The 17,739-nt window shown below is 37.0% G+C and overlaps 1 protein-coding gene across 1 annotated transcript; it reads right to left on the reverse strand.

Annotated features, from left to right (window-relative positions):
• Nucleotides 1-7,221: 7,221 nt before the first annotated feature.
• Nucleotides 7,222-9,529, reverse strand: LOC116249930 (cytochrome P450 86B1-like). Its single transcript, XM_031623243.2, has 2 exons — nt 8,810-9,529; nt 7,222-8,341 (listed from the first exon to the last, which is right to left on the reverse strand). The coding sequence occupies exons 1-2, from the start codon at nt 9,499-9,501 to the stop codon at nt 7,444-7,446; spliced, it is 1,590 nt and encodes a 529-aa protein (XP_031479103.1). The 5' UTR covers nt 9,502-9,529; the 3' UTR covers nt 7,222-7,443.
• Between the last annotated feature and the right edge of the window lie 8,210 nt (nt 9,530-17,739).

Genomic DNA, 17,739 nt, shown 5'->3' on the forward strand with positions numbered 1-17,739 from the left:
TCGGGGGTTTTTCTTCCTTACTAATTGTCGAATCTGAACTCAAATAATCTTCATCCTTATCTATAGGGGATGACTTGTTCTTCTTCTTCTTTCTTTTCTACTTGGCAGTCTTTTCATTCTCTGGTTCTGCAGTAACCATCAAGGTCTTTTGCTCTTCTTGCTCCCTCATGAATCGCTCCATGAACAAACGGAACATATGATAACTTTCTGGCTCGATTGCTGGGAGGCCAAGTGTTTCTAGCTGGAGTTCAGAAGATGATGACTCATTCTGAGGAGCCTGCTTAGCTTGTGATCTAGTTTCAACCATCTTGTTGGCTTTCAAGTATTCACCTTATGACACAAGAAAATAGAGTTATTGAACAAAAATAATGACAAAATGAAGGTTCATATCACATTAAAAGTTTCAAAGTTACACCAAAGAAAACACCAACAAAGATGATGATGACTGAAGACGACATAAGGAGTACAAAGTTTGACAATATAAACTTTTTAGGGAATGATGGATGGTAGTCGATTGGCATCCTATCACTCGGCATATTCCTTCTTTACCACTGGGTCTGCAAACCAAGTGTAAGATATCTGTACCTTTCATTCTTGTCGGGCTACTGCAAACACTACCACCCATTGAGGAGAACTGAGGTCGAATTCAGGAATTGCTCCAACTGGTGTATGCATGGAAACCATCTTTTCCTTTGAGAGAACTGTCTCATGCATCTATCAACACAATAATCAATTATGAAATAGAGGCCCAAGAGTGTAGTACGCCTATGAGGATGGTGAGTGTAATAAGGTGGGCCCTGACGACAGACACAATAGTCCCAAATGATCTCATTTCCATCTAACTGCTCAATCAAACGGTGGTGTTGTTCTAGAATTGTCAATGCTCCATCAGTGTTTCTGAATAGGCTGGCTTGGGGTCTCGCATGCTTTAGAAACCACAATTGCAAATTATATGTGCATCCTTCTATGAAGTCAATATCTCCAACGGTTTAATGGTGAGTCCTTGGTAAAGGAAGGCTAAGGTTGTCATTGCTACTGACAAGTGTCGGGTCCCACTATGCCCCCAAACCCAAAAAAATTGGGCAATACGAACATCTAGGAGGTCAGTTCCATTGGTGAAAAGGGTCACTCCTACTGTGCAAAACATCATGCAATGTTTAATTCTTCTTATGACTTTCTGAGGTAAAGTGGAAGGTTCAACAAAGGCTCCAAATTCTTCATACAAATTTTTCAGGTTGATGCTTTGGTTTTCATTGTTTTCTACTAAAGGCCAAGTTTTTCATCAAGTAAAGTCAGCAATGAGGTCATTCACATTGACCTTGGTTGGTTCATAAGGAATTGTTTTTCTAATAAATCATTTGGGTTACAAGTTAGGGTAGGAAGGTCTAATATTTCGGCAAATTCATCTAGTAATATTGTCATTTCTCCTCATAAAAACTAAAAAGAGGAGGTTCTTGGGTTCCAACGCTCGGTGATTGCATGTACCAAATTTCCATCAACTGACAGCATTCCTACAGCTGCCACTATCTCTAGCCCACATTCTTCAAAGTAAGGACACATTCGAGAGAATGTGGGATGCCAAAACCGATACCATTCAGGAGCCAAAGGTTTAGACTCAAGAGAGATGTAAGTGGACCGTTCGAGTCCTTCCCAAGGAGGATATGATCATAAGGGAATGTGACGTCACGTTGAAAAGAATACATCTTTAATTATGACTCTAAAGGATGAATATTGAATTAGTAAAAAGTTTGACTAGATTGACCAAGACAACCTGAGGTAGAGATATGCATGAGGTTGTAAAACATCACACAAGGTTTTATGCATATCCATATGTCGTCTGAAATAATTTTCGTAGAAAATGAATATGGGTACCTAATTGAGATAATTTTGTGTCACGATGGTCCAATGTCAAGTTATGCTTATATACCTTAGTCAAATGGCTTAGTACTAGCATAGATTCTACTTTAGGCAAGTAAGAGTAAGGTTCATCAACTTCTTCTTAATCGCTCATTGATATACCACAAATTACCACTCTTGGTACTAACGAGGGGGCTTTCCCGCCCAAGGTGTGTCTAGTTGTAAGGTTTAGTCTTGTACTACCACCTAAGACCAAGCCGACAACACGATGACCGGGACAAATAGATATAAGGAATTATGAAATATGAGAAATCATGCAAAGTCTCTAATACAATGTTGCCTAAGATGATGATTATAATAAATAGAAGAGCGAACATTGTCTTCAAACAACTCTTAAATTGAGAACGGTTATATTTGATCCTAGATCTAAGTGAACATGATTGATCCTTCTCAATTAGTCTTATATGCAAGAAATCAAATACAATCACCAAGAAATGTAATGAAACGCCAATGGGGTTAAAGGCTAAAGTAGGGACATGCTTTATCATTGGCAATAGAGGATATTCAAGTTATTGGAAAATGCATCAATTATAATCATAGACAAACGATGACGGGTCCCATCACGGTCGCAATCTATTTGCATCCCAAAATTTTCATTGGTTTTGGAGTGCTCCAAAAAATTGAGTTTTGTTTTGAAATAAGAAAGGAAAGGGACTCGCCCGTCAGTACAAGGATTGATCATTCCTGGTGCCTTCACCGGGAGTAATCAATCCAAAAGCTATGTTAATCATTGATGCATTTTATTTTAACTTAAATATCATTTTGATTCTATATGCAGTGTAGAAAATATTGAAAGTTTGATATTTCAAACTTTTGAGAATATTCTTGAAGAGTTGCTTGAAAATGTGAAATGTTTTGAGGAAAAAGTAGAATTAGTAAATATAATTTGAAAAACTTGTGAAATCATTTTGAAACAACTTTAGGGTTTTCTTAAGACTTTAAGTAGGTTTGAGATTTTGCTTTAATTCGGTTACCACTTAGTTATTACTTCATCTCATCTTGCTTAAGTTCTTTTGTATATGTGCTTATGATAATAAGTGAAATAAAGTGGGTGAGAATGCATAGTTGCATTTATCCTATATGATTGAAAGAATGTAAAACATTCCTACCACAACATTCATCTAAGGTCATTCCTACCACAACATACATATAAGATTTTGTTGCTATAATTATGGTATATAAGAATGAAAAGTTTTTGAAAAATGATAAAAATTGTAGACCATAAAACATGATTCTAATATTGGGTCATTACTTGGTTTGTGGTATTAATGAAGTTGGTAAATAGAAAGATCGTGAGAGGAGAATGTTAAAAGAATGTAAGTGATAAAACAATCTTATGAACAGAATGTGAGAGAGATAAAGAAAGACATGCATATATGTGTACATACCATCACATATACACATATATGAAAGTTTAAGAGAAAAAAATGTATTAATTTGAAGAGAAAAAGACATGTTTTAGAGGAAAAGAAAAATATATGTACGTATATATGGATATGTATAAGAAATTTTGTAAGTGGACATATTTGTCTTCAAAAGAGGAAATAGAGCACATATGCATACACATTCATGCATATATGAAAATTCATAAAATGGAAAGTGAAAGCACAGAGAGAGAAAGATGGGGGGATCATCATGTGTGCATGGATATATATGTATATACATACGTGCCTTCACAAGATTATAAATCAATAAATAACTTAAGATTACCAACTTCAAGTTTAATGTAGGCTGGATGGGAGTTTGGACCCATGCAAGAGTCTAAGCTAAGTCCCTAAGACCGTATTAAGAGGTTAGTTTTGAAAATGTTTTGAAAACTATGATTTATAAATAAACATAGAATGTTAATACTTAGTTGTTATAAAGGATATATTTATTTCACTGTTGGGTATAAAAGAAAACAAACAATATAACGAGGCACTCATTAGGGTTCCTCAATACAAACAACTTGAAAGGAGAGCATGATATAACTATGAAATGAAGGATCATCTCATCTTTCCATGCTTCTGGTGCACTTGAGCATAGCCTCTTGTCTCTAGGAAGAGTCTGAGTGCTATCTCTTTTGGCCATGTGGAGATAAAGATGAGAAGAAAATGAAGAAAGGAAGATAACACTACGTTCAATAAAAGAGAAAACATGATTCAATCATGAAATAAAAGATTATCTCATCTTTTCATGCTCCCAGTACACTTGAGCATAGCCTCTTGTCTCTAAAAAAGAGGTTGAAGGTTATCTCATTTGGCTATGAAGAGATGAAGATGAGAGGAGAAAATGAAAACAACAACAAGACTATATTCAAGAAAAAGAAATAGCAAGAACATATTAATGAAGAGAAAGAACAATAACAACAAGAATACTTGAAAGAACATTATTTAATCATAAAATCAAATATCATCTAATCTTCTCATGCTTCTGGTGCACTTGAGCATAGCTTATTGTCTCTAAAAATAGCTTATTGTCTCTAAAAAGATGTTGAGTGTTACTATGTTCAAGAAAAATAAATAACATAATAATAATAACATATTAATGAAGAGAAAGAATAACAACAACTTGAAAGAGAGAAATGAGAGATGATGATTACATACCTCTAATGAGAAATGACCTAAGAAAGATCAACACCTTCACTTGAAGATCCCCTTTAAGTGAAGCTCCAAGATGATGCTTCCAAGAGGGTTGTAGCTAGCTTTAAGTTGGAGAGAAAAATGGAGAGAGGAAAAAAGAGAGATAGAGAGCTCAAGAGAAACTTAAGTCTTGAAGTATGAATATACAGAGTTTCTCTCAAGGGTTAATCTTGCCCAAGAGGGGAGAAGTGGATGGTATTTATAGAGGATTTTGAAGCTAAAACCCAAATTTGAATTTTTTTTTTTAATTTCACCCTATTTTCATCCGAATTTCACATAAATTTGAATTATTTTGAAAAAAAAATGGTTTGAAAATGTGTGTGAATAGCTACTAGGCTTATAAATTTCTTTTTAAATGACTTGGGCATTTGTCCACTTAAAAGACTAAAATCTTCCTCTAAAAGGAAGTTTTTTTGTCAAAAGGAGGGACAAATGGGTCTTACTCACTAAAAATATCAAAATCGTCTTTTAAAAGAAGGTTCCTTATAAAAATGAAAGGCAAATGGGTCTTAACCACCAAAAAAACCAAAATCACCTTATAAAAGGAGGTTCTTTGTTAAAACGAATGGCAAATAGGTCTTGCCCACCAAAAAGACCAAAATCACCTTTTAAAATGAGGTTTTTTTTTATCAAAATGAAGGGCAAATGAGTCTTGTTCACCAAAAAGACCAAAATTGCTTTCTAAAGTGAGGTTTTTTTTGTCAAAATGAGGGGCAAATAGGTCTGAAATACTTGATTTGGATTTGAACTTGGATTTTGGATCAACGAGTTAGATTTTGGGCTTGAAAAAATTTGGGGTGATACAGTCCTATTACAGTACTTCAAGATTTGGAAGAATTTACAGCCTCAAAGGTTACGGCTGGTTTTAGCCGCAGCATTCCTATGGCCTCTCATAGCATGCACCTTGGTATAATGCATTCCATCTTGACAGTAGAAGGAATCTGCACCATTCAAGTAAATGGTGACTCTAGCTATCCATAATTACTATGACATCTAACAATGACGTTTATCTAATGCATATGGATGGTTGAGAGAAAAACATGAAAGAAAAAAAGATAGGAACTAATATTACATGAAGAAAACGTCCATCATCATTTTCTCCTTGTTTTTCTCTTAACCGTTCATCATGCTAAATTGGACAGTCCTGGTTAAATGGTTGGGTGATTCTAAAACAAATAGATGAATACCCATTACATTTTTCTCTTAACCTTCTATCATGTTAGATTGGATCGCCTTTGTTAGTCGGTTAGGTAACTCTAAAAAAATAGAATCACCATTCAATCTATATATGTATATATATCGCATTTATTCAGGCTACCAAATAATAATATAATATCACCCAGTCATTTTCTTTTTATTGTTTCATTCTCAACTAATAATTCATTTATTCATAGATAATTTAAATCTATCAATATTAGAACATTTGAAGCAAGTGTCACCAAATTGATCTTGGTGACTCTGCGTGTACCAACTTACATTGGGAAGTCGACATCTCTATTTCAAATTGATTATTCGGAACCCAACAAAGAATCAAGATTTTTAATATGCATAATCCTGCATATTTTCACTTTCCTTTCCCCCTTTGATGTAAGAAAACAAAAACTTTCAGCCATTTGTTGTCCATGGGCTTCTAGTTTGATTTTGCAATTGATTTTGCAATTTACGTTGGTTGATTGACAGTACGTCTGTCTCTTCACCTACCTGTTTGTTACCCTTTAACATTAAGCCTTGTTTGATTGAGTAGAGAGTAGATGAACGTCAGAGCCGAACTCAACTTCATTTAAAGGAAGGCTGAAGGTTCTTTAGTTGACTAAATAGAGAGAAAGTGAAGCCTCTTTAGTTTACTAGAGTTTCTGTGAATAGTTGGAAACATGTCAATGCATTACCAGTCCAAATTAACTTATGGGGCCCTTATTGTACGCTTCTTTTTCTTTATGGTAGAGAAAGAGTCAAATCAAAATTTTCTTTTGGGAGATGAATTATGTTGTAATTTAGTCTATCAAGATTGTTGGCTGATCAGGAATGAGAAAAATCAAGTTTTTTCAGAGTTGTTCACTGTTGTTGGCTAGAGTTTATGTGATTAGTTGGACAGACAAACAGGGCAACGCGTTCATTGTCCACACTAAAGTTGATATGGGCGCTTATTGCGTGCTTCTCTCGTCCCCAAAATCTCTCTCTCTATCTCTCTCTCCCCGAAGAATTATTTTTCATCTGATTTATCAAGACTGTTGGCTGATGAGGAATCTAAATCAAGATACCAACGTGGCTAAGATTTTTTGGTGAACAGCTACTTGAGAAAATATGGAGAGAGTTGATTTCATGGGAATTAGCAATGGTGGTGAAGAATATCTGTTGTCATAGGAGACTAGAACGCTCTTAGATGGCCCCGTGACAAAACGGGTAAGCACAAGATCGAATGCCGAAACTTGCTATGGTCGATCTTGCTAGATTCTCAAGTGAAGATGAGTTATTTGTTGTTGATGATCCGACCATTCTTAAGCGAAGATGAATTATTAGTTGTTGATGATAGAGTTTCCAAATGACGTAAAGTTTTCAAATGATGCAAATCTGGTGGTCACATCTAGTGATACGCTTCTATTCATGAGCCTAAAATCGTGAAGCCTAAAATCGTGCTACCAAATGAGAAAGTAAAGCATCAACTTTGCAATGCATCACCAATAGGTAATGAAACATGTAACTGATCTCTCAAACGATAAGAAAGAGTTTACAGAGACCGTGGACATAGGTTTTAACAAATCAACCACGTTCAGATTTATTTCTTGTGTTGTCTTCCTTTTATTTAACAAATAAGAGAAGCAGCAACAAGAAGTTCGGATACATGATTCCACAACTTAGCAATCAGGCATGCTTTTCATGTTGAGTTTTTACGTCATCAGTAACTGGATTATGATGCCGGCATGAGCTGCCGGAAGGAGGGCCTTGGCTTGAACAGTACTTGGAGTCCATTCTTCATGTAAAGAGTGGTAGTCAATTTGGGCTTCACCGGATGGTCCTTGACGACGCAAACAGAGTACCTCAACAGAAGGGAAGCAGCCACCATTTTCATCTGGTTGTATGCAAATTTCTTCCCCAAGCACAGTCTTGGGCCTGCGTTGAACACAGCATACTTGAACTGGCTTTCACTCACGAACTGCCCTTCTTTGATCCATCTCTCCGGTTTGAACTCCCCACAATCCTTTCCCCATATTGATTCCATCCTGCCCATTGAGTATATGGAATAGAAAATCCTTGCACTTTTCTTTATTCTGTTACCGTCTGGGAACACATCATCTGCCAGTGCCTCCTTGAATTCTATGGGAACAGAAGGATACAGTCTCAGAGACTCTGACAGTGCGGCATGCAAGTACTCCATCCTCTTCAGTTCATTTGGTGTGAAAACTATATTGTCATTGGTGCCCATCTGGCCGAGATTGAGTTCATCTCTTTGCTTTAGAACACTGTGTATCTCATCAAGAATCCTCGTTTCTACGTTTGGGTTTTTGTGGAGGAGCCAAAAGAACCATGCCAATGCGACGGAACTGGTGTCACGGCCGGCTAGAATGAAGCTTATACAGAAATCTTTCAAGAATTTGTCTGTATAGAGAGGATTATGGACCTCCATGAGAACTGATAGGAGGTCAGAGCGGTGGCTTAGACCGCCGAGTTTCTTCGACTCGATTCGTCGCGCCAACACCGTCTTCTCCGCGAATTCGTGGACTTCCTTAACTGCTTCTGCGAGCTGCTTCTCTGAGCCGATCTGAAAATACCTCATTGCCTTCCAAACAAGGGGCGGAACTGTGAACCTGAAATTCATGATTACCAAGATAGTTAAGAAACTACTCTGAGAATTAGCAGCAAGGATCCATATAAAATTGAACTGTCTGCTTTGAAATGGAGTTGCAAGGTCTACGGAGCAATACAAGAAGTGATCAAGAACAAGTGTTTTGAACAAATAAAATTTTACCATTTAAAATTTTAAGAAATTCTACCCCTATAAAGTTCTGAAAATTGTTGTTGGGCCCAGAGAATAATTTCTAGGTTTACCCCGACCTCTCGTTCACTTTCTTTATTAAAACATTATTATATGAAAACCTTTTATAAACATCGTTACTACTGCATTGATCGGCACTGTAAATTCGATTAGAAATACCGACTGTAGAGTTGAATTAGCGTAAGTTAATTAAGTATTTCATCAATAAAATGGTCCTAAACCTCCCCTCACGCATGCATGGGCACGCATACACACATATGCAAAATGGCAACAGTGTGACCTGAAAGAGGTGTTCTCAGTGGCGCGCTCGAAGGCACGAGCAAAAGGAACCTCAGGGAGGTCGACGGCAAGGCATCTGGTGTCGACGCCTAACGCGGCGATGCATATGTTATCAAACGTGAAGCGCAGGAACACGTCCTGCAGGTCCACGCTCCGGCCGTCCCTGCTGAGCTTCTCCGCCAACTTGATGAGCTTCTTGTGCGTCAGTTCCTCGATTGTCTTGGCCGAGTACTCCACGAACCTCGCCGAATGCATCTCTCCGCTCGCCGCCCTCCTCTGCACCTTCCACATCTCGTCGTCGGCGTTAAAGATGCCGTCGCCGAGCAGCTCGGAGAACCTCTCCCTGTAGTACTTCCCCTTGGGGTAGTTCTTGAAGTTGGTCTTCAGCATGTATTCTACGTTGGCAGTGTCGGCAGTGACAAGACCGAATGCACCAGTCTTCCATATGCCAGTGTAGGGGAAGGTTCCACCGGCTTGAACGAGGACCCTAGTGACGTATTCAAACACTTCATGCAAGTGAAGGATGAGGGCAGGGTAGCTACCCAGCACAGGCCAGTGCATGACGCCCTTGGACGTCAGCCTGTTCTTGACAGTGCTAAAAATAAAGAGGCCAACCAGAGAGATGGCAATGTCTGACAGAGCTATACTCTTCAGGGCCTCCATTGAGACTTCCATCCATGGAGCTTCTCCCATTGCCAGCAAGCAGTTTGTGAGCAGATGCTTTTGCTTTCGCTTGGTGGTGCTTGCACTCAAAAATCTGCAGACTCTGCCGATAAATAGAGAGGAAGTGAAAGAGATCGAGCACACCTGTTTTGTTGACTAGAGTTTATGTGATTAGTTGGAAACAGGTCAATGCCGATAAATTATTGGGCCCTTACTGTACACTCCGCCTCTTTCTTTGAGTGATGCTACAGACAGAGTCAAAACAAAATTTTCTTTATGGGAGATGAATTATTTTGTAATTTGATCCATCTGATCAGCAATCGAAATAAAGACTAAAAAATGGCTACCTTTTGCGCTCTTATAGGACGCCCCCACCAGCTGATCATTGGCAGTTGGCTGGCGCCGACCCAAAAAGAAAACAAGATAGGGGTTAAGATATTTTGGAAATTATCTAAAAAAAATATTTGTTTTAGTTTTTTAATTTTTTTAGGTTTTTTTTTGTTCCTACAAAAGGTTTTTTTAATTAATCAATGGGCATTTTTATTGTCATATTGGCGCACGAAAATTTCTTAAAAGTTTACTATTATTGATTTGCTTGTGTCTGTGTGGAGAACCCTTCAGCAAGGGTGCTTTGTGCTTTTTCTTGATGATCAATAACTTGATTTTTTAAACTACCGACAAATTTTTCAAAACTTTTTGATTTATCACTGTATGGCTCTCCATTATGGAGAGCAATAGCAATTAGTGACCTCTTTCCTGAAACTATAGATCAGTGGTCCTACATTTTGTCATATATTGTGAGCTGACAACTCACTAGGATATATACGGTCTTTTAGAAAAGTTGACCACTAAGGTTTTGCCACCTTGGTCAGGCCAAAAATGCTATGTTTGGTTGCCTTACAACTTAGATCTGATGTGTAACAACTCGAAAGTTTAGTCACTAATCTAAGATTTTGAAGAATCTTGAAAAACTTATGAAAATGAGTTATTAAGTAGTTGGATGTCATAGTTGCTAACCTTTTTGGAGTTATAATCGAAGTTGCTAGGGGCAAGTTGAGATCTTTCAAACCAAGTCATGACATGATATGATTTTAAGATCTAAAATATGGGGTTTTTGTATCAAGGGTTTTTTCATCATATGCTTGAAAGGAAAAGGGGTGAAAGTGGTGGTATGAATGAAAACATAGGGAAGGAAGAGATAAAACAATCGGAAAGAGGAACCACACGATATTTTATGTGGTTCGACCACCATGATAGCAACACCAATTGCCCTGTTGAATGCCTTCTACTAAGAGTGGAATCGAGTTCTGTACGTTGCCCCCATGTGTGTAACAAGCATATGCTGGATGTAAACCCTACTACTAATATGCACATATATTTTCATGCTCAAACATTGCATATGCATGTATGTCAGCTAACAAATAGGTATGAAATAACAAAATAAGTATGCGATAATATTTATGAGATAACAAAAAATTTATTAAATAATGAGATAAAGACGGATGTATGAGATAAAGTTAAACATAAATATGTGAGATAATATTTATGGGATAATAAAATACTTGGATGTATAAGATAACGTTAAACATAAATATGTGAGATAATATTTATGGGATAATAAAATACTTATGAAATAATGAAATTATAGACGAATATATGAGATAATGCCAAACATAAGTATCAGGTAATGTTTATGAGAAAATAAAATATTTACGAGATAATGTTATGGGAAACAAAAAAATGAAAACGTTTTTTTTATTGTAAAGGAATATATTGGTTATAACGATATGAATATACAAACTAACAATTATTGAACCCCCAAGTTTTTTTTTTGTGGTTTTCTTTTTTTTGTCTTTATAAGAAGCTTTTTTTGTATTAATCATGAATATTTTTTGTTATTATTAAAATGGTGCATGAAATTTCACACAAGGACTGTATATATAACCAGCTTCCGTCATGATCCCAATAAAAGTGGCGCTAAGAAACACATGTTGTGCATTAAAAACTGTGCACCATGCACCGCACGTAACCAAGTATGGTTCTGATGGCCGGAGCTGTTTAGTGGGTCATATATATCGCTGGTGATCAGACACGATGGACCCGCAAACCATAGATGTCGATCTTAATTTCTTCCGTCTGCCTACGTGTTTCTTTCAAATCAGTATAGGCAGGTCTTACACCAAATTAAGTGTATGTGGCTCATTAAACGTCATGTCCGGACAGTGTAAACAAAGCTTATTTGCGTTTAAAAGTCGAAAATTGAATTGAATTAGCCAAACTGCAGATTCGGTTTAATCGGATAATTCAGCAATTCACCTTTAAATCAGTTATAAATCGTTACAAATTATCATTATATGCATTTAGAGAATATATATATATATATATATATATATCTATATATATATATATATATATATATAATTCCTTTAAACATATTTGCCGATCAATTGATGAATCGAAGCAATTTCCCGGCATCGATTTTTGGTAGGTATGTGTGCGAATTGCCAACATATTACCTACACTTGCTTCTACTTTCGATGTAAATAGATCCAACTCAACTTCCATAGAAACCCAATATTCATAATCACTCATCTTGGGTCTGGGTTAAATTAAATAAAAATTTACATATAAATGTTTAAAAAATTTATGTGTCCTGTCAAAATTTTAAAACCATTATTCAATCTCCTCATGAAAAATTTCCAACTTCACCCTTATATAGGCCCTGGAGACAGAGATAGTAGCCTCAGGCCCTCACTTGGAACCCAAAAATATATAATTATTAAAAAACTAGTAGTTTGGAACAAGAGGTCATGGGATGTCTTTCCTCAAGTTTCAAAGGAGGGTATATCGATCCCGACGTTGTAGTACATTTGTCTTATGCATTATTATTTACCATTTCAAACACTCTCTAAAATTTAGAGTTTAAAGTTTTAAAAAGTAAAAACCGCCCTGAGAAAAGGAGCTTTTTCTTTTCGCCAATTTATCCTTCACCTACCAACAGATCGTTAGAATAGTGGCTGCATTATTGATATTAAGCCATGCCTCGTCCCAATAATCAGAGATGCAAATAAATGGGTCAAAGTGGTAGCTTACAATGTCTACCAAATAACATAAAGCTCTAGAGCAGAATTCTATGGTACTAATCTGTACCACCTTGATCAAAATAGCAAGGGGCTGATCACGCCAAAAATGAATTTGTCAAAGTGCAATTCCAGGAAAAGTTTGAACTTGGTTGCCTTAAGTGGAGAATCAATTAAACCCGTGAAAAGCAAAACCTAAAGATATAAACAAGGTCCTCTTCTTTGTTGGAAAACCACTAAAAAAAAAAAAAGGAAGAAAACGAAACTTTACTGACAGGCAGAACCCATCAGTATAGAGTACAAAGCCGTCAATATAAGGATCACTGACGGATATAGCATTCCATAAGTGTGGAGACTGTCAGTGACACTCTTACTGACGCTAAAAAAAAACGACGTTAGTACGACTCAAATACAAGAACGGGAAGAAGCCGCCGGTAAAATTTTTCGATCTGTACTTACGGCTTGACTGTTAGTAAATTCAAAACATTTATCGACGGACAATAGCTGTCACTGTATTTCTTATACTGACGTCAGCATACCCATCTGTAAACAGTGCAATTTTGCAGACTGCATTGTACCGTCAGTAATATTGACGAAAATTAAAACGTAATTGTGTGAAAAAAGGTATCGCACCTACTAATCTGTATGTGAGAGAATTCATAAATACGGTCACATAATAGCGTGTGCATGTAGACCACCTACCTATATGAACTCACATAAACTAGATGTCTTGAAAGAGGCGCATACGGCATGAAAGTGAATTTGGAATTAATATCACAGCCACATCTCTCACTTAAACCGTTCAATGAGTGTGCAGAGATTGGTCCTTCTCTCCATTAGTTGTTACATACGGTCCATTGATGATGTAGAGGCGGAGTGCTCATTAATTTTCATGAGACACCAATATGTACTGAATTATAAATATATAAATGAGCATTTTTTGTTGACATGTGTGGGCAATTGCCCATACATACGGTGCCGAGACCTGCCTCTGCCCCTGGATGACGTTTTTACTATTGAAAACCTTTTAGAGGACCAACTTTATTTTACTTCCACTACATCGGTTCTTATATATGGGCAGGAAAGCTTTTCCTGCTTGAGAACTCAGCATATTGAAGCAAAATAAACCCTTCATGTTTCGCCTGGGTTTGAACTCGTGACATCCTATCATTTGCACTAATCAAATGAATTCAATAAGTTGCTACCAAACATACGATTTGATTCTCATGATAACATCACTCCTTGCGCGAGCTAAAGTAGTAAGTAAATATATAATGTACCATTTGCTATGTGCATACATACCTGTTGTGTTAAAACTGTGTTAAGTAACTGAAGTTAATGTTTTACGATGTCAGGTAATTACATAGAAAGACTGATGTAGCCGTGTTTCTCAGGAACATTTTGGCGATCGACCATACTGCTTCAAATTCAGTGATTGAACTTATGTTTAGTTTGGAGTACGCAGGACAAACTATATGAATATGACCAAATGTGTTCAACCATATAGCAGTTGACTCACTTGACATGTTTTCTTATATATAAACAATAAAATTAATGGCTTTAGTTAAACGAAATCGAACAATGACTTTTACAAAATTTTTGAACCTTAGTATCACATGATTTATGTGGCTATTTTTCTTACAACTAAAAAAAAATGCGTAGGAGCTTGATTTATCGACTATAGGGCTTGGGAAAAAGTAGCCTTTTAAAGGGGCCAAACCGTCAGTTGCGTTTACTCTTGACAGTTTCTGTCAGAATAATATTGGTCAAACGTTATTGACCTCATGAACCGTTCCGCACGTATTGCCAAACATTTCTGAAATGGTGAAAAGACCTGTTACACAGCAGGGATGAAACCAGAAATTTTTTTCATGGAGTACTAAGTATATAGGTAACAAATTTTCATGGGCCTACTCTATATAATTAAGCGGATCCAAGTTCACCTAAGTTTCAACACAAAATTAAAGTTTGAAAGAGTGAGCTCCATGGGGCGCATACGCGTGTCTCCGCCCATGTCACACATGCATGAGAGGTCACATGTGTTATATACATTAATTGACTCTAAGGAATTAGGAGACAGATATGGTTTTAATTGAGTGTAGGGTTTTGTGATATATATATATATATAGAACCAGATCTGTCTCCTAATTCCTTAGAGTCAATTGATGTCTACTTATTCGTTCAATCTCACCTCATGCATTTGTTGTCAGACAATTGAAGTCTATCAATAGAATGGAAGCAAGTCACCAAATTGGTCATATATAAAATTATGTGTTATTGTATCAACTTGCACCAAATTGGCCGTGTGTATATATATATATATATATATGAAATTAAAATCGTGTCTAAGTCAGCCCACAAAACCCTACACTCAATTAAAACCATATCTGTCTCCCAATTCCTTAGTCAATTAATGTCTATTTATTGGTTCAATCTCACCTCATGCATTTGTTGCTAGAAAATTGAAGTCTGTCAATAGAATGGAAGCAATAGTCACCAAATTGGTCATCTATAAAATTATATGTTATTGTATCAACTTGCACCAAATTGGTCATATATAAAATTATGTGTTATTGTATCAACCTGCATTTGGGAGACGACCGCAAGATTTTGTCCGCATAATGTAAGATGTCAAAACTTTCTAGTGATGAAAAATTATATCCATGAACTTCTTGTTTGTTCATTAATATTGCAACTTATGGTGGTCATTGACATACTGTCGTTGGTCTCTCTTCATCTAGCCCTTTAATAGTGTATTGTATTTTCTGTGGGGAGAAAGAGACATAGACTTGGCAACACGTCTTGTTTGATTGAATAGAGAAAGTAGCTGGGCTTCAGAGCAAACTCAGCTTCATTCAATGCAAGCAGTTGTGGAGCCAGGCAACTGTGGTTAACTGCTTGCACCAGCCCATAGAATTTGTTTTATTTATGTATAAAGACTTTTTTGTTTTTTTGTAAGCATATCAATGCTTCTTAAAATTTAAAATTTAAAGTAACAGTACCCCATAATGAGAAATTTCTAGCTCCACCAGTGAGTGCAAGACTAATAAAGGTTCTCACTTGGCCATTCAATGGGCAGGACATATTATTGCATCCGCTGTTTGATATTTTAGAATTCCATCCACAAGAAGAAGGCATAAATGCACTTCCTCATCTCTTACCGTTTGTTACATTGCTGCCTGGATCAATCTTTGGTGCCGGAACTCAATCCAGGTCATGACACGCTGTCCAAGAGCACAAGTCAGATTAGTCATCAGCACATAGAAATTCAATTCCGCCTACCACACCTTATCTGATTCTGAGCAAGGGCAGAGCCAGTAAATTTTCATTGGCGCTGTTGGAAAGTTGGGGATTTATTACTCGAAAAAAAAAAAAAAACTTTTATAGAGAAGGAAAAGTTGGGAACTATGCACCAAGATCACTAATTAATATACACAACAATAAGAAGTCCTATTGGCATGCCAATCAGTCCAACAATGAGATTATTGGCAACGACCTTTACTCCAGTGGACAGCTAAGCCTGGCCTTTGCCATTTACAGCGTTGGCATTGAGTATCTACCAGGACGAGAACCGTTGCCAAATAGTCTTTTAAGATTGCTTCTCTCTATCATGAACTATGGGCAGTTACAGGCGGAACCAGTAAAATTTTATATAACGAGGATGAGATGACATCGGCCTTAACGTACAATCTCATCGCCTCATGCATTTTCCTTATCTTCATCGATTTATATAATCAGGGTGGTTTCCCCAAGTAAAATGGAAAAATAAAAAAACATAATGATGATGGACATAGACACTAAAACCCAGTATTGAATGAATTGAGTTAGCATCTTGTTCCGAAGGGCATATCTCAAACAGGCCCTCTTGGGGTGCATTGGAGGCATGTTTCCAGTTCGTCCCCATAGGGGGTTATGCTCCTATACTGTAAGGGGGTGGGTCTCACATGCAAGTTGAAGCATACGAAAATTGCGCTGACATAGCTCTCGACCCTGTGGGTATGGAAAAAAAGGAGGGCTCGGGATCGGGCTCCGCCTGGGCGGTATGATAACACTCTTGCTCACCCGGAATCGTGTTGCATCTTGAGTTCTAGGTTCACCTGCGATAAGCTACACCCAGTTATGTTCCCTAATAGAGGGAATGGTTATTCTCTCCAACTTCCATCCATGTGATATAGTTCTTGGTGGTGAAGGAATGTGAATGTAAGCACGATCAACACTGACAAAAACAAGATTTTCATCATTAAGTTGGTACTGTTTTGTCAAGAGTGGTAGTTGAATGTAGTTTTCAGTCTCTGTGTCCAGCGTCATTCCCTGATCAAGCCCTTGTATACCAGCAACATTGGAGCTTCTATCGAGGTAAGTTGTCTGCCCCACTTCCATAATCTACGCCTAGACATGTAGTTTTAATACGAATTGGATTGTCAGTTCTAATTTATTTGGTGGGGTAGGAAATCTTGCTTTCTTGACTCACATTTGCATGATTGAACTGACTACAATAAAGACGTGATAAAAAGCTTCAGAATCAAACAAAAGACACAAGATCTATGATAATGTCCATTTTTGGATTGACCAATGAGGGATTATGCATCTTACCCCGGTCCAAATTCAGTTGTCCCGATTCCCAGATCCGGTTAGTTGAGAATGAGGTTTGGATGTCACGTTCTAGATACTGGATGCAAGTCCAGTTAATTTTGGATCAGGCAGGTATCTAGTTTGTAAACTCAGGACCTGTTAAGGATCTGATCCAGTTTAATTGAATATGACTTATAAGGTTATGGTCTTACAAATCAAGATTTTTAAAGATGGACCAACGCAATATATAGTGTACCAGTTCCTTTCTTTAATTTGGAACAGATTTATTTCTTCAGAAAATGTTTCACTCTTCCTTGAAACGGGTTCATCTCATTTTTAGACCAGCCCTTGGTTTCTTTGTCCAGTTCAAAAAAGTTTAGGACTGGTTCTCCGAAATTTCTAACTGGCTCATAAAGGTTTCGAACCAATTCAAGAGGTTTCAAACTAGTTCATATAGTTGTGGAAGCCGATTCATATGTAGTTGTTAGTGATTCAAGGGGTTCTAAATAAGTTCAGTCCCTTTTAGACCGGTTCAAAAGGTTTTATAACTGGTTCACCCCATTTTCAGGACGATTCATTCTTTATGTGACTCGCTTGAAGGCTTAGAACAGTTGTT

Source organism: Nymphaea colorata, chromosome 3, assembly GCF_008831285.2.
Source record: "Nymphaea colorata isolate Beijing-Zhang1983 chromosome 3, ASM883128v2, whole genome shotgun sequence".
NCBI classification, from domain to species: Eukaryota; Viridiplantae; Streptophyta; class Magnoliopsida; order Nymphaeales; family Nymphaeaceae; genus Nymphaea; species Nymphaea colorata.